Source organism: Thamnophis elegans, chromosome 7, assembly GCF_009769535.1.
Source record: "Thamnophis elegans isolate rThaEle1 chromosome 7, rThaEle1.pri, whole genome shotgun sequence".
Classification (NCBI taxonomy): Eukaryota; Metazoa; Chordata; class Lepidosauria; order Squamata; family Colubridae; genus Thamnophis; species Thamnophis elegans.
Genome location: NC_045547.1, coordinates 15,384,108 through 15,408,199, shown reverse-complemented (window position 1 = coordinate 15,408,199; position 24,092 = coordinate 15,384,108). Strand labels below are relative to the sequence as shown.

At 40.3% G+C, this 24,092-nt stretch overlaps 1 protein-coding gene across 2 annotated transcripts in view; it reads left to right on the top strand.

Annotated features, from left to right (window-relative positions):
* Positions 1–2,127: 2,127 nt before the first annotated feature.
* The window catches only part of CACNA1C (calcium voltage-gated channel subunit alpha1 C), a 483,479-nt gene continuing 461,514 nt past the window's right edge, over positions 2,128–24,092 (top strand). The window contains exons 1-2 of one of the 2 annotated variants that reach the window (XM_032220855.1): positions 2,128–2,459; positions 8,958–9,063. In XM_032220855.1, coding sequence (XP_032076746.1) covers positions 2,161–2,459; positions 8,958–9,063 — 405 coding nt within the window. In that variant the 5' untranslated portion in view covers positions 2,128–2,160. The remainder of the gene's footprint in view (positions 2,460–8,957; positions 9,064–24,092) is intronic. The other variant, XM_032220856.1, reaches the window with a different exon arrangement.

Below are 24,092 nucleotides of genomic sequence, written 5' to 3'. Positions count from 1 at the left end.
CCCCAAAAAAAGCAAATTAACTATGCTGATTCTTTTCCAGTTACCAGGTAAGGAAGATTAGCTCATCTCAAAAAGTTAAGCATCAGGGTTAATAACTTGCATGGGAGATCATAGAGCAGTGTTTCTCAACCTTGGCCACTTGAAGATGTCCAGACTTCAACTCCCAGAATTCCCAGCTGGGGAATTCTGGGAGTTGAAGTCCGGACACTTTCAAGTGGCCAAGGTTGAGAAACACTGTCATAGAGTCATAGGGCTGGATGGACCTTCTAATTAGGTCTTCTAATTAGGTCTTCTAATTCAGACCTCTGCCCAAGGTGGGAATCCAGTGATGGAGTACCCACAACTCCAGGAGGCGAGCTGTTTAACTGGTTAATAGTTCTTATTGTCAGGAAATTCCTCCTATTTACAGATTAAATTGATGCCCTCTTCCTTCTGGCAGCCTTTCAAGTATTAGAAGCCTACTATCATGTCTCCTCTCAGACTTCTCTTTGTTAAGACAAACGTAACCTAATTCCTTTGCACTTTCTTCCTTTAGCCTCACTAAGGCCCGAAAATTAAACAGCTGAAAACACCAGATTGCAAATTAAACTGAAAAAGTGGGGGGGGAGGGGAAATACATTCCAAAAGAAGTAATTTGGATTACTTTTTAGGTACTTTGTGTAATACCAGAATCATTATGAAAGGCAGTTCTCGGTGGGAGGGGGGGGGAAAACCCTCCAATAGTGACTTAACGCCAAGTTATGTGATTAAAGTGCAGTCAAATGTCCTGTCAACTTTCACTGCGTGTCCAGTTTCACAGGTTTCTTGTCTTGCCACTTAAATTTCTTTTCTTTTCCGTTGTCATTTCGGTTGGAATAATGTTACATCATTTCAGCCAAAAATTTAATGTGTAATATAGAAACTGGAGCATTGAGGGACAGATTGTTACAACATCTGGGCTCTTTTTCCTAGACTGTCAAGTAGACATTTTGAGCACTAGCATTTTTATTACAGAAGACTTAGGCTGACAAATTAAGTTCTGGAGCTGCAAATCTTCGAAGCTACTGCTGCAAACTGAATAAAAACCCATAAAGATGCATAGAATCGTGGTTGACTCAAACACGAGCAAAGTCTTGTGGGTTGTCTCATGAGGACCAGAAAATGGTGAACATCTGTCTCAAATTAAGAGTTATACACTTTGCCCAACTCGGGCAAGTGATTAGGTCATTTGAGGCAGAAAATCATAAGTGTTCCCCCCTGTAATTCATCCGGCTAGGAATACAATAACAATAAATTAAAAATCTAAGAATTTGGCAGGTGCCTCTTGTGTTTGTGCTCTTGCTTTAATCTTGAAGGCACATGTTTTGAGTTGCATTGTTTCCTGGCCATACGGTGTGATTTGTATACTGGGACTAGCTTTTTGTAATATGGGCAAAAATATTCTCATTTGCATCTCCTCGTTTTTGTTGTTGTGAAATTATTATGTGCTTGTGGCAAAATTGTGAGGGGATGTTGTGAGGAGATGAGTCCCCAGGAAGGAGGGGGTACATTCCAGTGGAGTAAGAGGCAATCCAGCCCAGGTACTTTGTGTGAGAGAAAGGGGGGTGAAGATAGCACCTCCGTAATAGTACACAGAGTATATAGTACAGTGATGCTTAACCTTTTTGGCACCGAGTGATGAAACTGGAGCGGCTGCGTGCGCTCGTACGCATGTGTGCACCCGCACGGCGGAGTGCCAGAACCCGGAAGAGAGCAGCTGCCTGTTGCACATACATGCGGTGGCCAGCTGCTCTTCTGGGTTCCATTGCACACATGCATGCTGGACTAGCTGTCCGGTGCGCATGCATGCAAATGAACCTGGAAGAGTAGCTGGCAATGGCACACGTACCTACAGAGAGGGCTCCGCGTGCCACCTCTGGCACGCGTGCCATAGGTTCGCCATCACGGATATAGTAGATGCAAATGTTAAAGTCATCGGTCTGGCAGCATTTTGTGTGTGTGAAACAATAACAAACTCAGCTTGGAAGAATTACCATATACCATTCTTGGGTTTGGGCCGGACATAATTGTGGAATAACTTAAGCCATTGGTTGGGCTGTCTTTCTCAGCTTTATCTTCAGTCTCTTCTTTCCTTTTCTTCTAGGTTCCAACTATGTGAGTCCGCGTCCAGCTCTTGCCAACATGAATGCCAATGCAGCAACAGGGCTGGCACCTGAGCATATCCCTACTCCGGGTGCAGCCCTCTCCTGGCAGGCTGCTATCGATGCTGCCAGGCAGGCGAAGTTGATGGGTACTGCTGGCAACGCAACCATATCCACCGTTAGCTCCACACAGAGGAAACGGCAACAGTATGGGAAACAGAAAAAACAGGGTACCACGACCGCTACACGTCCTCCCCGGGCACTGCTGTGTTTAACATTGAAAAATCCCATCCGGAGGGCATGTATCAGTATTGTTGAATGGAAATATCCTTTTCTGGTGTAGCCGTGTGAGAACCGGCAAATCATCAGGTTGCATTAGGGTTGATTGGGAATTGTAAATATAAGCTTGCAGATTAGGGGGGAGGAAACGCAGATCAGATGGAATAGGCCGGGATTGGTTTCAATCAGATTTAGGAAAGTCAAGAGTGGATATTTATAGACGAATGAAAACTGTAGCACGATACAGGAGTGCTTCCTTGTCTGTTTTATACTCGAGTCCGATATTATTTCTTTTTTTTAAAAAACGCCTATTTATTCCATTATCATCAAAGACAAAAACAAAGAAGAAAAAAAAGATAAGACTAACAAATATCCAAAACTAACAACAAAGGGGGAAGAAAAGTGTACCAAAAAAGAAAAAAACCCACCAAATATCTAACATTAAACGTAAGAAAAATACATCTAATATGATACATAAGAAAAAATCCACCTGAGCTGAAAGATACATCAAAAGTCTAATATATTCCACTCCCTTACATAACAGGTGCACTAATAGTTATAAACTTCCCCCTTTATATTTAACAAAAATACTATATTACATAAATAAATATCCCTGTTGTGGACATCTATTTAATAACTGAATCAACACACAACATTTTTATGTGTGTGTGTACACGCACACACATAGAGAGCCAACAGATTACCCCAAAATTAAAATTAATCTTCAAATGTATTATTTCTGTCTTGATTGGGTAAGGAAACAAGAAATGATCAGGTACTAGCTACCAAAAGAGACATTTTCTATGACCCTTCATAATCTGCTCTTCCTGATTTTGACCTATAACTAAACGATAAACCCTGTTACAAATACCCAATTGATCCAATGAAAATCTGATCCAGATCTTTATCTGTTTTTTTTTTTTTATTAAACCAGGTTCTGATTGAAATACATGAATGTAGGCAGTTCTGAAATTAAATTTCTGATGAGTCGTATGCCTCTAAGCCAGTGTTTTTCAACCTTGCCAACTTCGCTGGCTGGGGAATTCTGGGAGTTGAAGTCCGGACATCTTCAAGTTGCCAAGGTTGAGAAACACTGCTCTAAGCAAAGCAGAAGGGATAAATAGAAACCCTCACCATTTTACTGGAGTATTTAAAACAATTTTTTAGGGGAGTTTAAAATGGACCTGTCACTAAAAAGTTCAAAGATATCCTCCAGCATCTTCTTCCCCCCCCCCCCTTACTATTGTTTGATCTTCTGGATTAATTTTATATCTTACTTTCCTGGATAGAGACGCTCCATATGTGGCATCCCATGATGGATGTCTTAACTTAAGGGGGCCAAGCTGATATTTGTTTATTTGCCTGGCATCTGAGTAACTCTGCATCTCTAGGCAGTTCACAGAAGTGAAAGCCTGATAAATGGAAGAGCTTTGCGCTGGCTGAACAGATGGATGTGTTGCAAAATAAGAGAGTGCAGGGATGAGATCTGGAAATGGCTGAACAACACAGTTAAAGTCAGTCTCTGCAGAGGAATATTCTTCTGGAAAAACACAACACAGAAACAATTGGAATCCTCCCAGCATCTTGAGAATGGGATCGTTTGCCAGGTTACATATTTGCAGGTAGTCCTTGATTTATGGCCATAACTGGGATCAGAATTTCTGTTGCTAAGCAAGCCAGTTAAGTGAGTCATGCCCGATTTTACAATAGAGGATTTTAAAAAATCTTCTATCCTTCCACCTTAAATAGACAGTCCCGCGTTTCACGTCCATATAATGTGACTCCTCCCTACTTGCTTTTTAAGAGGCCTTTGGTCACACCCGTTATATTGCTACATACTGTCTCATGTTCTTATCACGCATGCCAAATCCACCCCTGGTTGTCCTTTTGATCTCTACCTTTCACCTGACACCCATATATGCTCGTTACCGTTCCCCTCACCGGGGTAGACCATCTAGTCCGCGTGGAGCTATGTTCTTGGCCTAGCCCAGTGATGGCTAACCTTTTTTGGATCGCGTGCCAAAAGCGGGGGGAGTGCAGGGGGGGAGGGGTCGTGCGCGGGTGTGTCCACACCCATAATGCTATGTGTGTGACCTTAGCATGCATGCGCGCTCCCCCCCACGTGCGCACATGTGCGTGTGACCAGCCTCCCACTTTTGGTGAACGTTTTCACCATCCCCAACGTTAGCTCCACCCGGACTAGAGGCTTTCTTGGAGCCTGGGGAGGGCAAAAACAGGCTCCTTGAAGGAAGGAAAACGGTCTTTAAAAAAGGCTGAAGTCAGCTGGCGCACTCTGGAGCTGACAGGGCAACACCTCGCGTGCTCTAACACATGGCTTTGCATGCCACCGGTGGCACACATGCCATAGGTTCGCCATCCCAGGCCTAGCATATTCCTTATATGGATACATTCCTTAATGCTTGTAAGACATATTTTTCTCTAATCCCAACATTTCCACAATGTAATTATTATAAATTTACCGCAGAAAGCACTTTTTTAACACCCCAATTTTCAATTGTTTTGCCACCGTTGTTAAGTAGATCACTGCAGCTAAGTGAATCACATGGTCATTAAGAAAATCTGGTTTCCCCTCCATTGATTTTGCTCGTCAGAAACTGACTGGATAGGTCACAAATGGAAATCATGGACACTGCAACCGCCGTACATTCATACTGGTTGGAAAGCACCTGAAAATTTGTTCATGTAAGTGGGGCTGCTGCAATGGTCATAAGTGCAAGGACCAGTCATAAGCCCCCTTTATCAGTACTGTTGTTACTTCAAACAGTCACTAAATGAATAGTTGTAAGTCAACCTGTAATCACTATGAACCAATTGCTGGCAAATAAAATCCATTTGGTGATTATATTGCAATTGATGTATTTATTTATTAATGGAATTTAAATAGCCACCCATCTCATTGGAAGTGGCTCTGGGGCAATGTACAACAATGTACACATGTAGTCCTCAATGTACAACAGTTCACTTAGTGACCGTTCAAAGTTACAACACTGAAAAAAGTCACTTATGACTATTTTTCGCACTTACGACCGTTGTAACATCCCCATGGTCATGGGATCACAATTTAGACACTTGTCAAGTGACTCATATTTATAATGGTTGCAATGTCCTCGAGTCACGTGATCACCTTTTTGGGACCTTCTGACAAGGAAAGTCCATGGGGAAGCCAGTTTCACTTAACCGTGTTATTAACTTAATAACTTCAGCAATTCACTTAACAACTGTGACAGGGAAGGTTGTAAAATGGGAGCAAAATTCACTGAACAAACATCTCACTTAGCAACATAAATTTTGGGTTCAATTGTGGTCGTAAGTCAAGGACTACCTGTATATGTAACAATATTATCCATGCATTTATACATTGTGTGTAACAGTATTATATAGCTGTGATGGTGTACCTATGGCATGGGTGCCATAGGTAGCACGCGGAGCCATTTGTTAGAGCACGCGAGGCGTTACCCTGTCATCTCCAGCTGACCTGTCCTTCATTTTCAGTCATTTTTCGCCCTCCGGAGGCTAAGCCTCCATAGGGCGTAAAACAACCCAACTGCCAAATCAGAAGTTCAGGGACGGACTTTCAGGCTCGTAGGGGTGTTTTTTGCCCTCCGGGGGGGGGGGGAACCATTTTCGCCCTCCCTAGGCTCCTAGAAAGCCTCTGGAGCCTGCGGAGGGCAAAAACAGGTCCATCATGCGCCAAAATCAGGGGGAGAGTTGGGGTCACATGCACATGCGTGGGGGGATGCGCATAGAATTATGGGTATGGGGACGCCCGTGCACAATCCCACTGCACTCCCCCTGCTTTTGGTAAGCGATGGCAAAAAGGTTAGCCATCACTATTATATAGCTTTCCCTGAACCTCCTGCCTTCTAGATTTGCTGGGGCAAAACTTTCTGGATTCAATAACCATGTTATTGTAATCCTAGCCCACCTGGAAGGCTTCAGATGACCATTGTTTTAGGAAAGGAACAATCTCCCAGTGCTTCTGATGACCAGACCTTGGAGGAAGAAACATGGCGTGCCTCTGCCATCATGTTCAGCTTGTGCATGTCTGAAAAAGTAATTTGGGATATAAAGTAATGGAACGCATGAATCTTTAATCTAATGCCTTCTGCCTACATTGACTAACCAGATGCCTCTGAGAATCCTGTATAGGTTTCTCCAACTTCTTCATATAGATGCAGAAATAGTGTCACAGATGTAAAACTATTATGAAATGATAAAAATGAGTTTTATATAAAAATGCTGTCTCTCTCTCTCAAATCAAGACTTAGTAAAATTCCTCAGTATAGTAATTATTTCCTGGACATTCATTAACTTATATTTCTTTTTACTAAAAAAGAAAAAACCCTACTTAATCCCTTTCAAATGTATTCCTATGAGAAATTTAAAAGCATTATAATCTATTTTAATTAAAAAAAGGAAATAGTGGAACAGAGATTTTGAATGGTTAAGTCATTATGCAGGTCAATGTAAAATTACGAACAAGGCATTAGCTATCTAAAAGAACTGGAGCAAAATTAACCAAATGTTAATTGCTTGCTTTCTCTAGTTCAGAATGTCCTTCTTTCCCACAGTTCCATATTTCAATCTGATCTTTAACTTGCAAAAGTGGCACAATCATATGCAAGAAGCCTATTTACTTTGCATATGCTCTATGGTAAATAAATAAATAGATTGATTACTTGGGTACATGTGTTACTCCCATTCTATAAGAATTCATCAGTCTGATTCAGAAAAGTAATCCAGTTTGGTTCAAATTAATTTGGAAAATGATTCAGGTCCACTCAGCTTAAAACTCAATTGTTGAATCGGCTCTGGGTCATTTACAGAAACATTCAACTTGTTTGAATTGATGCAAAGCCACATAATTAGATTCAATAATCAATTCAGTTTGGAGAACTGATCAAAATCATCCTTGTTTTGAATCTCTGCATCAAGTACTGTCTTTGCATCCATCTAATGGCTGTCATTTCCAGATCTGTGTAGGTTCCTGCTTTGATATATTGTTTTCCAGATGATGTTGTCTTTATACAGTTCTGTTCCCAGAAACTGCCATACTACAATTTATATTCGTGCATTTGACCTTAAAGTGTAAAAACACAATGCTATAGGGAAGAAATTTATATTTGAATTTCTGCAGTGCCAGATTCTTTCGTTTTATTCATCTCTACTATACAGAACTACAGGGGGGAAAAAACAGTACAAATTTGGAGAGGGGAAACCAAAATCAAATTTTGATAGAGTTAGGCCGGTTTTCCTCTTAAATGCAGATATTCTGTTATGAACTATCAAAAAAAGCAAATGGGTCAAAGTAAAATATTTTAGGGACACATTGCTATATCTTACTTTTCCCTAACATCATGCATACAAATGCAACCAAAAGGGGAAAACAGGATAGAGCAGATAACAGAGAATGAGGTCACAAACTTATTTAAGTCCCTAGAGCAGGAGTGTCAAACTCAAGGCCCAGGGACTGGATCCGGCCCGTGTGGTGCTTAGTTTTGGCCCACAGGGCCACTCTGGAAACAGCAATGGACCGATCCGCGGTGCCTCTGCCAACAAAAACGGAGCTGGGGGGGGGTTGCGTGTGGACCCCCAGTCCCTGTTTTCAGCCTCCTGTAGAACTGCCAGCAAAAATAGCTTTTTGCTGGCAGAGGGCTAGCCAAACAAATTTAAAACAAAACAAAAGGAGAAATGTTTCCCCTTTTGCATTTGAGCATGCAAGAAGGTACAGGAAAGGAGAAAGGGAAAGACAAAGAAAAAGAAGGAAAGATGGGAAGAGAGCAAGGAAGGAAAAATAAGGAAAGAGAGGAAGGAAGAAGAAAGGCGAAGGAAGAGGGAAGGAAAAGAAAGGAAACAAGAAAGGGAGGAAGGGAGGAACCCCTGACATGAGTGATGTTGAGCTGGCCATGCCCATTCTAGCCACGCCCACCTCAGCCATTCCTACCGCAGCCATGCCCCCCCCCCAAGTCCCCCAGAGGTCAAACACAACCCTGATGTGGCCCTCAATCGAGTTTGACACCCCTGCCCTAGAGCTTCTTGGATATTCTTCCTTCGTATAAAAATATTTTCCAAACTTGACAGAAATAAGACGCAGAAAAACACGTAGAAGTCAAAAGAAGGCAGAAAAAGAGTTCTGAAAGTTGCTTTTTCTGAAATAATAGATGAGGATGAAATTATATTGCGAATGCAGTTAGAGATAAGACATTTAGTTGGAAGCCATTTGCTCAAAGCAGCACAGCATAGATGGAAATATATAAATTTCAGGTTAAATAAAGACAGAAAGAAAAAAGCCCAAGGAATATGTGTATTCTGGCACGCGACTGGCCGACTGTGCTTTTGACATATTAAGAAATTTGGCTGGGAAGGTGAAAAGGCACTTTAAAAGCAGGTGTTTCTTTTCAAAATAGAAAAAAAAATAGAACAGTCTTCTTTAAACAGAATCCTTTTTAACTTTTTTCCCCTTTCCAGCATAATTAGCTTATATGATTTAAGTTCTGATTTAAGAAACCAACTATCTTCCTTAACTCCATTCCTCAGACCATTTGAAATTATTATTTTACTGACTATTTTTGCCAATTGTGTGGCCTTAGCTATCTATATCCCCTTTCCAGAAGACGATTCCAATGCCACCAATTCCAATCTGGTAAGTCTTGGTTTATGCTTTATGACTTGGGCAGAAAAATGATCCTATTCGGAACACAAGAAAAAAACGGCGTTTGAAAGGTTGAAATGCCATGTTGTAGTCACGGATATACGCATGGATTTCGGGCAGTAGAGTCTTGGATTGTTTGCTTGTTTGGATTAAACCTCACTTTTGTGTTTTGTGTATGTGTTGTTGGAACATTGCCTGTATTCTTTATATTTCTTCAAGCAATGGAGGATTATTCATTTTAGCTAATAAACAGTCTTAGTGTTAAGTTCAAATGTTTGACAATACGACTTGTGGTGTATTTGATGTATGGTAATTGATTTTCCCCCTTTCTTCTTTTGCTTGAATTTCTCTCTCTAAATGCAGTGGCAGTGCCATTGGCTCAGTGTGGGCAATGCTTATTATAGAAAAGAAGGAAAATACATTTTCATCTCAGTTTTCAAGTATGTAGAGGCAGTCCTCAACTTACGGCCACAATTGGGACCAGTATTTCTGTTGCTAAACAAGGAAGTTGTTGAATGAATCAGACCAAATTTTACATCTTCTTTTGCCATAGTTTTTAAGTGCATCATGTGGTTGTTAAGCAAATTCAACTCCCCCCCCCTCCTTGACTTGGCTTCTTGGAAATCCACTGGGCAGATGATGACCTAACCTTGGGATACTGCCTTTGTTGTAACTACACTCTGGTTGCCAAACACCTGAATTTTTGATCATGTGACTGTGGGGATAGTGTGATTGTTGTGAATACAAGGACCAGTGCTAAGTCCATTTTTTCCAGCACTGTTGTAACTTCAACCGGTCACTAAATGAATGGTTGTAAGTTGAGGACTACTTGTAATTTCTTCTGAGCAAAAGAAAAAAACAAAGATCCCAAAAGCTAGTTTGATAGTAAATTTTAGATAAGAGACTTAAAGTTGTGGCTGTATTTAAAGTAGTTTCTTGCAGGGAGAATGACAGATCTGTAAACCTATAAAACACCTGTGAAGGATTTCCTTATCATAGGAAGCAATTTTATTTGTACTTTGGTCCCAGTAATATCAAATTGTTTTTGTGAAGACTATTAGAAAGGCAGGATAAAAAAAAAATACTGGAATAATTGTGTCAGTTCAGACTTAATTCTGTCAGCAAGTCAGCAATGTTAAATATTCATGTGCAAATACTGATCAATGATCACTGATATGGAAATAGGATCTGCTAAATAAACAGCAACTTACTAATGTATATCGCATACTCTAAAAAAATAGAAAGAAAAACAAGTTACTAAATTTCTTCTTGAATAGACTGAAAACGTGACTGTGATTGTGGGCTTAATCATGAACAATTTATTAAACTTATTGTGGGAAATTACAGAAAACTACACTATTAATGTGCTTAATACAATGATTATGTGAAATTTTATAATATGTGTTATAACAAGGCGGGTTGACAGTGGTGTCATATCTAGGCTGCAGAAATCAAGATGACAAGTAGATGGCAACAGAGATACAGCAAAAACTAACTCTTTGTTGCCTTCTAGTGGCTGCCTTGAACATATCAGCCTAGATATAGTAGCAGTAAACTGCGACAGTCCAGAAGTTGCTTGTGAAAGTATTCTAACACTTTTAAAAGCATTGGAAAATGTAGAAAATTAGCTTGAATTTTCTTTGATATCTCTTAGTATTATTGCTGCTGTTATTTTATCATATAACAGTGTGTGTATATACATACCATACGTTGAACATACTTAATACTCCTCCCTCCTATTTTCTGGTGGTTGGAGTTTGTTATAGTTGTAAACAATGTTGTATCAGCTACTTGTTTATAATTGATACCTAATGATTTGGGCCAGAATATCTGAAAAGCTACTTCCTCCTATTGGAAGATGCTTTTAGCTGACCTTCTTGGTTTCTATTAACCAAATTTCTTTTTGGTAGTAAGAAAGATAAACTTGGTTAAGAGAAACATGGGATGCATTTTCCTTCTGCAGAGAAAGGGAGGGAAGAAAATACCATTTATATTTATCAAGAACAAACATTTGTTTACAAATCCACTAATCAATTAAAATAAAATAGGCATTTCATGTGTAGTTACACGGGTAACTTATATTTTTCAGAGGCTGATCCCCCCCCCCCTATTTCTGTGTGGTTGTAAAGTGTCCTTAGTTTTCGTCTACTTACTGTACCTGTCAAATTCTATGGTATTCAGGTTGAGTATATTACAGTTGCTCTCAGATAGCTATCATCCATTCCTCTGCTCTATTCGTTGAGTGTCTAGTATTTTATTTGTCTTTGGAAAGCACTGGGCGAGACAGCAGGTGTGGCTGAGACAGAAAAAAGCTGCTTTAGAAATACTGCATCCTTTAGAGATGGAAATCAAATACAATTGGAAAGAAGAGCTGTTTTGTTGAATACAATTACCTCCTGAAATTACTAAATATGACACTTCTACAACAACCACAGGGTGAAATATAGTGGCTCCACACCAGATTGTAGATTTATGTATGTGGGGAGAAGGTTCCCTTGAATCTAAGTAGCATCTAAAGATTAACTTGCAATTCAGTAGGGAAAAAAAGAGGATTTCCCTCTTGTGGAAATGCTCAGTCAGACAGGAACAAAAAGGACAAGATTTTGCTTCTTGACATGTAGTAAATTTATATTCACACGAGTACAGCTCTTTAGATGAAAGCCTGTTTACTGACACAAGCTGTTCAGTTTTCATCGCAACTGAATCCAAAGGATGCATAGTGTGATATCAATTGATTTGACTACTTCCTTGCTTTTGTTGGATGGTAATCCTAAGTATAGGTAATAAGATAGAATAAATAGAATAGAATAAAGGTAGTCCTTGCTTAGTGATCACAATTGGGACCTGTAACTCCATTGCCACTGTCACTAAGTGAAATATCACATGACTGTGATAGACCTACGTTAAGTGATTCACTGACTCTGTAAACCGCTTAGAGAGGGCTGAAAGCCCTATGAAGCGGTATATAAGTCTAACTGCTATTGCTATTTCGTTGTTAAGTGAGGCATCATAAATCCCTCCTCTTTACAAAGTGCCCAAATGCCAGGCATGTGAATGTGGGGATGCCAGACGGAGCATAAATGCAAAGAATAGCTATAAAATTACTTCCTCAGTCGTGTCATAACTTCAAATGGTTGCTAAGTGAGGAGGTCAGTAAGCGTGATCTCCCTGGAATGGGATTCTATAGGGAACAAAATATTTTATGGGCATTGATAAGAATACGGAATAAGTTTTCCCACACAGCGGCGAATCCAAGAATTTTTCCTGTGGTACCTAGAAATTCAGAGTTTGAATCCTGTATCTGCAAATCATATGCTCAAACATTAGTTATGTTTATGGGTTCCTCCCTCAACCAGTGGGGAGTGAATGTGAGTACCATTGGCATTTTATATTGTATTGTGAAATTGTGGCTTCATTAGAAAACTACAATCTATCCTTAATCTGTCCTTAATGGCAGAAGAAATACTTCTGGGTTGTATTCTGATGGGACGTTTCAAAATTAATTTGGACTTGAAGTTCCTTACCTAAACAAGTTCTGCAGTCAGAATTGCGGATAATTTTTTGACAGATTTTTGATGCAAACTGAAACACTTGTTGTTAGTTGCGAAGTCGTGTCCGACCCATCGCAACCCCATGGACAATGTTCCTCCAGGCCTTCCTGTCCTCTAACATCCCCTGGAGTTCCTTTAAGCTCATGCCGACTGCTTTGGTGACTCCATCCAGCCACCTCATTCTCTGTCGTCCCCTTCTTCTTTTGCCCTCCATCTTTCCCAGCATTAGGCTCTTCTCCAGGGAGTCCCTCCTTCTCATTCGGTGGCCAAAGTATTTGAGTTTCATCTTCAGGATTTGGCCTTCTAAAGTGTAGTCAGGGTTGATCACTGGTTTGATTGCCAGGGACTGAAACACTGCCCTATGCAATTTTTATCTCTGAGCTGTAAAGTAGGAATCTGGTTTACAGCTTAGAAAAACCAAGAATGCTGTGATGATTGTTGGACATGCTGCATTGGTTGAAATCTGGAGGGGTACGGAATTCTATTTGCAGATGGCTTTTGCATTGGGGAGACAATTAGCCACACTTGCACTATAGAAAAGGAAGAAGATTAGCAATGAAGTGGGAGCAGAAAGAAGAGGGTGTCCTTAAAGCTAGAAAAAGTCAAGGAAGTTGTGCTCTAAAAGGAGATGTATTCGATGGGATGCCTTGCTTGCATGTAACTCTGCTCCCTCTCCCTCACGTTTGACTGACTTAGTTTGGAAGGCCTTCGTTATTACAACAGGGAAATTCATTCAAAAGCTGTACTGTAGTTCGGGGGTCTCTCCAGATAATAATTTGGCTACAAATTATGTGTAATTGCTATACATCAAAAGGATGGGGAACAAGGCATTTTACCACAAACTCACTATTCTGTTATTCCCCTCACAACCCTGTTTCCCTGAAAATAAGACCTTCCCGGATAATAAGCCCAATCGGGCTTTTGAGCGCATGTGCTAAAATAAGCCCTCCCCTGAAAATAAGCCCTCCCTGAAAATATTGCAATACAGCAGCAGCCATGAGACGACCACGCTCGCTGCCTCCTGCACCTCAAAAATAATAAGACCTCCCAAAAAATAAGGCCAAGAGCTTATTTCGGGGGGAGGGGGGCAAAAGAAAATAAGACCCTGTCTTATTTTCGGAGGAACACTGTAACTATAGTGCAAGTCTGGAATTTTGCAAGTTGAAGTTGGAAAAAGCTGAGCTTATTGAGAAGACCAGTAACTTAATTATGAAGTGATAAGAACCTTTCTTTTTTTATGTTCACACCAGTTTATGTACTCTAAAGAAATCATTATTTTGTTATATAATCTTTATAGTCTGATTTCGTATGGATCTAGGACATGTACTGATATAACACTTGTTCCCTTAAAGTATTCAGTCTTCCATCTCTGTTTGAAATATGTTTCAATTTTTGCTGCAGCATCCATTTTACAGAAAACTGACCAATGACAAATTCAGGAAGCACAGAGGACAGTCATTAAAGCTGCCATTCATGTGCTCTCAGCTGTTGGTTGCTTTGTGCATTATAGTCTTCAATGAGAGTGTGTAAGTAAGAGTAAATACCTTGCCTTTTAAAAATTAGACTTGTATTTTAAACACATTAAGAATCTGAAGCTGGTATGTGCTGAAGCCCTGCTTTTTAAAACAATGTTGTTAACTAAGTGGCTGGTTTCACACACCGTGCTAATACCAAACCATATTACTCTTCAGCAATAGGTATGGTTGGGGGGATATATTTAAAAGGTATATATTATATAACTCCCCAGAATAGTTGGCGGATATAGAATAGAATAACAGAGTTGGAAGGGACCTTGGAAGTCTTCTAGTCCAACCCCCTGCCTAGGCAGGAAACTCTACACCACTTCAGACAAATGGTTATCCAACATCTTAAAAACTTCCAGTGTTGGAGCATTCACAACTTCTAGAGGCAAGTTGTTCCACTGATTAATTGTTCTAACGGTCAGGAAATTTCTCCTCAGTTCTAAGTTGCTTCTCTCCTTGATTAGTTTCCACCCATTGCTTCTTGTTCTACCCTCAGGTGCTTTGGAGAATAGTTGACAAACAGACCCTCTTCTTTGTGGCAGCTCCTGAGATATTGGAACACTGCTATCATGTTTCCCCTAGTCCTTCTTTTCATTAAACTAGACATACCCAGTTCCTTCAACCGTTCTTCATGTATGCCCTCAAGGTTGACTCAGCCTTCCATCCTTCCAAGGCCAGTAAAATGAGGACCCAGATTGTTGGGAGCAATAGGCTGACTGTGTAAAACCGCTTAGAGAGGGCTGTAAAGTACTGTGAAGTGGTATATAATTCTAAGTGCTATTGCTATTATGCAAGGATTAGCAATCCTCGTCTCCATGCAGCCGAAAGAGTTTGAGTCAATTTGAGAAAATTGAGATTAGCCTGCATGTTAGGATTGTAGAGCAATTGTTATAGAACCATATTTCCCAAGCAATTGTGTGCTGAATGGAAGATAACCGCCCCCCCCCCCCCCCCCAATAACACAATTATAGCTGTCCAACATAGGCAGTTAGAGGAAAATAGTTCTGTGTTGTTGGGAGCAAGATTACTAAGTCTGGTTGATGTCATACCATGATGACAACCTAATGAGATTCAAACAGTTTGCTAAGCTGATTGTTTATGCCTTCTAGGACACAAAGAGATCCTGATTTCAAATTTTATGACCTGTGAAAGTTACCATACACAGTCTTGCCTGTGATAAAAGCAAAATGTTGATGCTTTCGTTTAAATTAAAAGACTTCTGCATTCGTTTTGAATATTTCTACGAGTGGATGAAAGTTACTTCCTTTCATTCTTTTTCTGTATTTTTAGAAGCATGTAGATCAGTGTTTCTGAACCTTGGCGACTTTAAGTCCACAGGACTTAAAGTTGCCAAGGTTCAGAAACACTGATGTAGATGGAATTGTTGTATCTTGCTTTCTTGCCATCTTGAAATGCCTTTGAGATTGCACATCTAACCCTCCCTGCTTTGCTGAGTGGCTGTTTTGTGATGGCGGTTTTGTGCCCAGCCGAGATGTTTGCTCTGTGCTAGGGTTGAGTTTTGGAGAGAGTCCTTGCTATTCCTCTAGTGCCGTGGGCACATGTAATTCACACACACACACCCAGTCCCGTTTTTGGTCCAAGGAGGCTGCAGGGAGGCCTGCTAGGCCCAAAGTGGGGCACAGAGAGGGTCGTGCATGCATGCTCAGGGGGGTGGGGTGCACAAGGGGGGTGTCGCATGCACATTGCACTGTTTTTGAAAGACTTGTATTTAGAACAATCGAAATAGAATATTGTGGTGATGGGGTGACTTTTTTTTTTCATTTTATGTAGTTTTAACATAACCCAGATTTTTTTAAAATCCATGTTGGGCACAGTACCTTTCAACTTAACATCAGTGAATTCCATTTAAGGTTTTCTAGAACTTCTCAGTGCTGAAAAAGGTAAACTAAGCAAAAAAAAAAAAAGAATGACAGATAATAATCATGTTATGGAGCCTATCATGCACTCTTAAGATGAAATACGGAGGCAAACTTCATATATTTCAATTAGATTTTCTCAAGTGATGAAATGATCTCAGGTTGCAATAAGCCTCCTAACAGCTGGTGAATGAAGAATAGTTGATTCTTCAATTTTGAAAACATAAAATATGGCTGACTGTTATGAGCTCTAGCCTTAAGTGAAATGCACAGGTGTCTTAGTAGGTGAAAGACAATAATAATAATATTTAAAAAAACACGAAACTCCAGACTACATGGCTACATTTACATTAAAAGTGCTGGAAGTAATTTTCTTTCGTGTAAAAAGTAAATAAACATTTGATTCTGTTGTTCAATTCTTGGGGATTGCATCTACCGTATGTTTCCTGGCAATGTTATACAAATTGTTTGTTTTTCTTGTCTTCCTTAGATGAGATAACAGAAAAAAATAAAAAAGAACCTAAATTAGTGAGCTTTAGCTATTAGTACCTCCAGTAATTATGCCATATATTTATATACTGTATATACATGTGTGTGTGTGTGTGTGTGTGTGTGTGTTTGTATGTACACACACACATGTGTATATATATATATATATATTAGAGCCAAGGTGGCGCAGTGGTTAAATGCAGCACTGCAGGCTACTGCTAGATCAGCAGGTCAGCGGTTCAAATCTCACCGGCTCAGGGTTGACTCAGCCTTCCATCCTTCCGAGGTGGGTAAAATGAGGACCCAGATTGTTGGGGGCAATATGCTGACTCTCTGTAAACCGCTTAGAGAGGCCTGAAAGGCCTATGAAGCGGTATATAAGTCTACTGCTATTTCTATTGATATATATATATATATATATATATATATATATATATATATATATATATATATATATATATATATAGTATAGTATAGTATAGTATAGTATAGTATAGTATAGTATAGTATAGTATAGTATAGTATAGTATAGTATAGTATAGTATAGTATAGTATATAAGTATATGAGGCATCTCTCATAGCAGGGTAGGAATGCAAAACATATTTAGATGATAAAATAATATGGCTGCAAAAGTGGAATAGAAGATTGATCAGAAATAGTGTTATAATTTAGATCAGAGGTGTCAAACTCGATTTCATTGAGGGCTGCATCAGGGTTGTGTTTGACCTTGGGGGGACCAGGGGCCGTGGCTAGGATGGGCATGGCCAGCTCGATGTCACTCGTTGAGGCTCCATTTTTGGCCGTGATAGCCTCCTGCAGCGCTCTGCCAGCAAAAACAGAGCTGGGGGGGGGGTTGCATGCAGCCCGCCTGGGCTCTGTTTTTGCTGGCAGAGACATTATGGGCCAGTCCTCTGCTGTTTCCAGGGCAGTCCCATTGGCCAGATCTAAGCACTCTGAGGGCCTTGAGTTTGAAACCCCCTGGTATATATAGAGCCAGGAATGAATGAGTAGAAACACGAAATACAAGAAAGAAAAAACTATTGCCTCAAAACTGTTATGTATTTAGTGGGCCTAGGTCATCTTTTTTGAACTTAAGAGTGTGTTGTGGTAATTAAAGCTGTTTAGCTTTCGTTTCTCCCATTACTAACAATTTGGCAGACAGAATAAGTAAGATGAAAATTTAAGTGAAAGTTATAATGGAGCTTCTGGCAACTGGTTACTCCTGTGAAGTTCTACACCATTTGTATTTGTCTGATTTCTCTGTTTTGAAAATGGAATTTATATAAATATAGTGGGCTGCAGTGTCCCATTTTGGATTTGAAGACATTACACTGTGACCCTTCATAGCAAGTGTAATTTGATTGCTGTATCTGGGTCACTTTTTGTGATTGTGGAACTTGAGTCTTCTGGCTGTGATGTCAACACCTTTTGCTGTCGAAGCTATATTCAGCACTTGCAAGATCCAGATGCCCGATTCCGACAGTGCTTTCCAACTGTAGTGTTTCTGCAATTCCCTAGCTAGTTGTGCTGGCATCCATACAGCTGCTTTTTGCTCTGCCTTGTTAAACTTTAAGTGATAGAAAATGCTGGGATTTTGGAAGGTTTTTTTGCCTGCATGCCTGTAACTTGGTGGCTGTGAGGTCTTCATGGAGGAGGGTGGAGGGAACTGAAGTGGGGGCCATCTGTGTGTGATAGTCACTATCTAGCTTGCCAAAATAGCAGCCTCTTTTTAAACTATGAATCCCCTTAACCAAAACATAACAGGTTTATGCAACTAAAGTTGTTTTAGACCACAAGTAATGGGATATGCATCAGTGGTGGGATTCAATTTTTTTTTTTACTACCAGTTCTGTGGGCGTGGCTTGGTGAGCGTGGCAGGGGAAGGATACTGTAAAATCTCCATTCTCTCCCCACTCCAGGGGAAGGATACTGCAAAAATCCGCATTTCCTCTTGGATCAGCTGGGACTCGGCTCTGGGAGGCAGAGAATAGATGGGGATGGGGCCAGTCAGAGGTGGTATTTACCGGTTTTCCAAACTACTGCAAACTACTCAAAATTTCCACTGGTCGGAATCTGCTGAATACCACCTCTGATATGCATGCTAAATTAGATTTTTAGTCACATGATGCCATTTTCTTATGGGTGGGGTTTATTAAAATATTGCACCTTGGGATCTCCCACTGTTGTAGCAATAAGTCATTGCTGTCTATTTGAAAGTAATCATTTTATCTAAAATTACTTGCAAACAGTGCCTCTCCTTTTACATCTTTCTGTTGAGATCTTATTAGATGCTTGCTATTTTGTTCCAATGGTTGTTTTGGTAGTGATTGATTGGTATTTATGCTTTTGCACGATATGGATGGCATGGAATGACCTTTTAGGTGAACCATTTTGTACCAATATGAAATTCTGTCTGCAAGGTAAATTGATGCAGGAAGAATGAAAATAAGGCAACGTTCCATGTCCTAGAATGTAGTCAAAGAGCTAATGTCCTCAGTAATTTATTGAGGAGATGGACTGTTTGTCAGTAGTAAATTGTATTCTTTGTGTGCACAAAGGATTCTTGATTTGGATTCTGGATTCTGCAGTTACTCAGGAGAGAGTCTATGGGAGTTTATTCCGTTTTATGAGTTTAACAATAATTGTAATGGATTGACCGAGATAATTTCTTGTTGAGGGTTCAGTCTAAGAGCTTGGGAAGGGAAACCCCTTTCCCATCCAAAATACTGTCCATTACAGTTGACTCAGCCTTCCATCCTTCCGAGGTTGGTAAAAGGAGGACCCAGATTGTTGAGGGCAATATGTTGACATTTGTAAACCATTCAGAAAGTGGTGTAAAGCACTATAGAGCAGACTAGACTAGACCAGAATAAACTAGAATAGAATAGAATAGAATAGAATAGAATAGAATAGAATAGAATTCTTTGTTGGCCAAGTGTGATTGGACTCACAAGGAATTTGTCTTTGGTGCCTATGCTCTCAGTGTACATAAAAAGACAAGATACATTCGTCAAGAATCATAATGATAATTAATGATAGTCATAGGGTGTACAAATAAGCAATCGGGAAACAATCAATATCAGTATAAATCGTAAGGATACAAGCATCAAAGTTACAGTCTTGCAGTCATGAGTGGGAGGAGATGGGTGATAGGAATGATGACAAGACTAATAGTAATGCAGCCTTGGTGAATGGTTTGACAGTGGTGAGGGGATTATTTATTTAGCAGAGTGATGGCGTTAGGGGAAAAAACGTTGAATCTAGTTGTCTTGGTATGCAGTACTCTATAGCAGTGTTTTTCAACCTTTTTTGTGCAAAGGCACACTTTTTTCATGAAAAAAATCACGAGGCACACCACCATTAGAAAATGTACTGCCCCACTTCGGTGCTCGGAACACCGAAGGAGACGCGCCGCTGGTAACACTTACCAAGTTGACAGCGCGCGTTCTCCTCGCTGCTCCGGTCCTCCGCGATTGTTGCTATGGGCGCATGCATGGGACGTCAGTGACATCCCTGCGTGCGCTACCTCCCGGCAGTCCCCGCGTTTTTAAAGTAAACGCGGGGCCGCAGGGACTTAATAGAGGCATCCCTGTGTCCCGAAAGCAACTTTCGGGACACAGAGATGTCCCGAGGCAAAAACACCCAGCGGGGTGTTTTTCCCACGGCACACCTTACACTATGTCACGGCACACTAGTGTGCCGCGGCACAGTGGTTGAAAAACACTGCTCTATAGCGTCGTTTTGAGGGCAGGAGTTGAAACAATTTATGTCCATGATGCATGGGATCTGAAAAATATTTTCACACCCCTCTTTTTGACTCATGCAGTGTACAGGTCCTTAGTAGAAGGCAGGTTGTCAGTAAGAGCACTATAGAGCAGTATAAAAGTTTAAGTGCTATTGCTATTACACTAATAAATTACATAAATTTTTAGCACATGATTTTTACACACTCTTGTACTAGGGCTCATCATCTGCTGTTAGCGGTAAAAATATTGGATGAGAGAATTCGGTATGAAAATTAAGTGACAAATCAGTTTGTTAGATTTATATTTGCCTTTCTTTCAGGAACTCAAGGTAGTGTATACAGCACTCATTCATTTCCCCCACCACATGTACCCTATGAGGTAGGTTAGGCCAAGATGACCTAGGCTTCCTGAGAAAGCAGAAACACAATCTTAGTCCCCCAAACCCCCTTTTATTTATATGGCTGTGAATTATGGTCATTCACAAACCGCAAGACTTCACAAACAGTCTGAAGATTCCGACAGATGTCTGCTCGAGTTGCCACAGTTTTTCAAGGGAATGTTGATAAACACCCACCTTATCTCCCTTGAAATGCTGCCAGAGACCTAATTGCCAAATTAGTTTTGCAAGGCCAAACTTAACACAGAATCAAACAGAATTCCTCAGTGCTTGAACCAACCAGATGAACTAATTGCTTCCTGCAAAAGTTCATGTCCCATTCACTCCTCCTTTATGTCTTATGGGAGGGGCCAATCATCTCCAACCTTACTCCCGAGTCGACCCTGTTTTCTTAATTGTTCTTGCCTTCTGACAGCTCTGCGCATGCGCACACTGGGAACAGGCTCCTGCTGTTCTTCTGCCTTGCTGATGTCAGACTCCAGAGGCTCCGAAGGCAGCAAATAACTACCAGATGACCTTGACCTCCTCTTTGTGTCCAACCCAGAGCCCTTCCTCAGACTCCAGGACTGGCCCATGTTCCTCCCCAACCTCCTCACTGTCCGACTTTGTTGCCAGCTCCACAGGCTGCAGGTGGAACACAACACAAGAAAGAGTTATTGTCCCAAACTCAAACAGTGAGTTTGAATAATTGAGGGTGCAGCATCTTAACCCCTGTTCACAGTTGCTCTCTTAAAGGCATGCAGTATGTGGTGAGAGGCAATTTAGTATACAAAATAATATGTACAGCATTATATTGTCCTTTTCCATGTCTTTGTTGTAGCAGATTGAATATTATTGAGTATTGTCATCATGCTTGAAAACATATTTTTTGATGAATAGCAACAATAATGGATTGGAGCAGATTTTAGAAAATTTATTATTTGGGAGAAAATGAAGTAGATTAATTGTGCTTTCTGTACTCCCAGTTTCAAGATCTGAATCGCCTACTCAAAATTGATCCGATCTGCATGGCAAGTTGAATATATATTAGAGCCGCTACATGACCAAGCAGTCATCTGATTTTTCCGTCACATTGCCAGATTGATTTTTTTTAGCATACAGTGAAATGTGCTATACATGGATGGAAAATCAATTTGGATGTGTGGTGTATAAAACAGGCAATTGCCTGGTTGCATGATTAGATGCAGTTCATGTTCAACTCAATACACAGACTGGGATAATTTGGGAGTTTGTGTACTGATCTCTATGTTCAGAAAAGAAGTTTCGTTCAGCATCAAGGAACTGATGACCTGCAGGAATCCAGAGAGCTAGCAAAGGCTCAGAGGTGCGAAATGACAGATGGAGACGTGTCCCGCAACACTCACACTGTGGCACATTTTCTCTACTATATATGAAAGAAATCCCGACATCTTTAGTGCAGCGCTATGAGAAAAATATTCGGGCATAGAAAATACTTTTACATAATGCTTTTAAACCCCCAGAAAGATGGTTTCCAACATGTGAATTCCTGCATCTCTTAAAATGATGATTTACAACAACTAAATCTGCATCTGTCATTTTTTAGTCTGGAGATTCCCAGGGGGAGATTTCCTGAATTCAGGAAGTGTGAAAGTATCATGCAAAAGTAGCTCCAATCTATAGTCTTACAATGTATATATCGATCTATATAAAAGCCAAATACCATTCACTCATCACAAAATCTCCAGAACTGCAAAGCTTACAAACCTGAAATTTGGCACATACGTTCCTCTTGGCTTCTCAGTGTTTGCTAAGAATGGATCATTCGAAGTGACCCATCACATCATCTGTATTTCATATAACTGCCAGCTGCCTTATAGTAACACACTACCCCTTCGCTAAACCAGGTTTGGGCATGGCCAGTGCATGACTCATCAGGCCTGCGGGCTGGGAATTCAGACGTTCTACTCCCCCTCCCCACTGGAAAAGAACTCTGTCCCAACCTCCAGTTGCCTCACATTCCGTTAGCTCAGTTCCACTCCTTCACTCAGGAGCGGCCTGGGGCTCCTTACAGTTTCGTAGCAAAGGACGGGTAAACCTACACAAACTCAACAAACTTGATGACCCAATGAAGTCATCCTTTCTTGAGAACATAAGAAATGGTCTTCTGCTGAATTAGACTTCCATTCCATCTTAGTTGAGCTTTGATTACTCAGAGCAGAGGTGACTGTGCGTATTTAAATATAAACGTTTCAGCCAACTGGAGTTGAGCTAGTTAGAATTGAATCCAGACTTTTTGAGCTACTACTACCCTTTCTTAATTCAGACATTTTTTGGGGGGTGGGGAGGGTAAGCTATGAAATGCCATTTATAGTAAGTGGTGGACTCTTTTAAGAAATGCAGTTGCTTGTGACAGGTTAGCCTTTGACAGTCTTGAGGAAATAGCATAAATTCTCCCTGGTCAGTTCACCATTCAGTGACAACAATTCCTTTTGAAAGTGTTTATCTTTGGCTTTCACATGAAAAGGTTGCCTTGAAAGTGGAACACCACAGAGATATTGAATCTACTTGCATGGAAGGAGTGTTCTCTATTGATATTCAGGCTGTTCTCCCTGAAAAGCTTCCTAGGTATCTTTCTCCACTTGATTCATCTATTGCCTAAGCCCTTCTTGGAACAGATGGAAATGACATTGTTAGGCCTCACTTTGAATTTGGAAAAATATGTTTTAGGCACCCGGGTGGGATTTATTACAGATCATCCCCAACCTGCCTCCTAACCAGTGTAACAGGGATTCCATCTGTGACCCATTATTGTGTGTGCAGAGTGAACTTTCTGTAGTATTATAAAGCCCATTCTTCAGCGCATAATCATTCCAGGAATAACTGAGAATGATAAAGATGATGGGTGATTCGAGCTGTAATGCAGGCCATCCACAGTGTGCAAATTCAAAATGCCAGCTGATGTTTGCCAGTATTTAGATTCCTCTTATTTTTAAAATTATTAATTTAATTAAATATGTCGATACCTCCCCCTTCATATCGGCAAGTAAAAACAATTGTAGTAGCTTATTACTGTCTTTTAGTGCAGCCTATACTCTTTTTACCCCCATAACGCATCTCCTAATTAAAAAACAAAATCCTAAAGCCTGGTCATTCATTCTTTAGCAGCAGAAGTTGAATAAGGGGAGATATAATTAACTTTCTGTTTTAAACTTGATCAAATAAGTCAACTCTGCGTTCCTTCTCTGTACTTTTAACAAGCTTAATTTTAATCCCATCGAATTTAGTCCCAGAGCTTGATTTATGATTATCTTTATTTTTGTCCCAAGAATCGTTCAGAACTTTGACAGACTTCTTTTGTACATCCAATCTTTCCTTTAAAATAAATCATTTCTCATAAAGTCCCTCAAGACTTTAACAATCCTCTTTTGTATATTCAGTAACAGAATAGTTTCCAAATCATTTTTCTGGTTTAGTA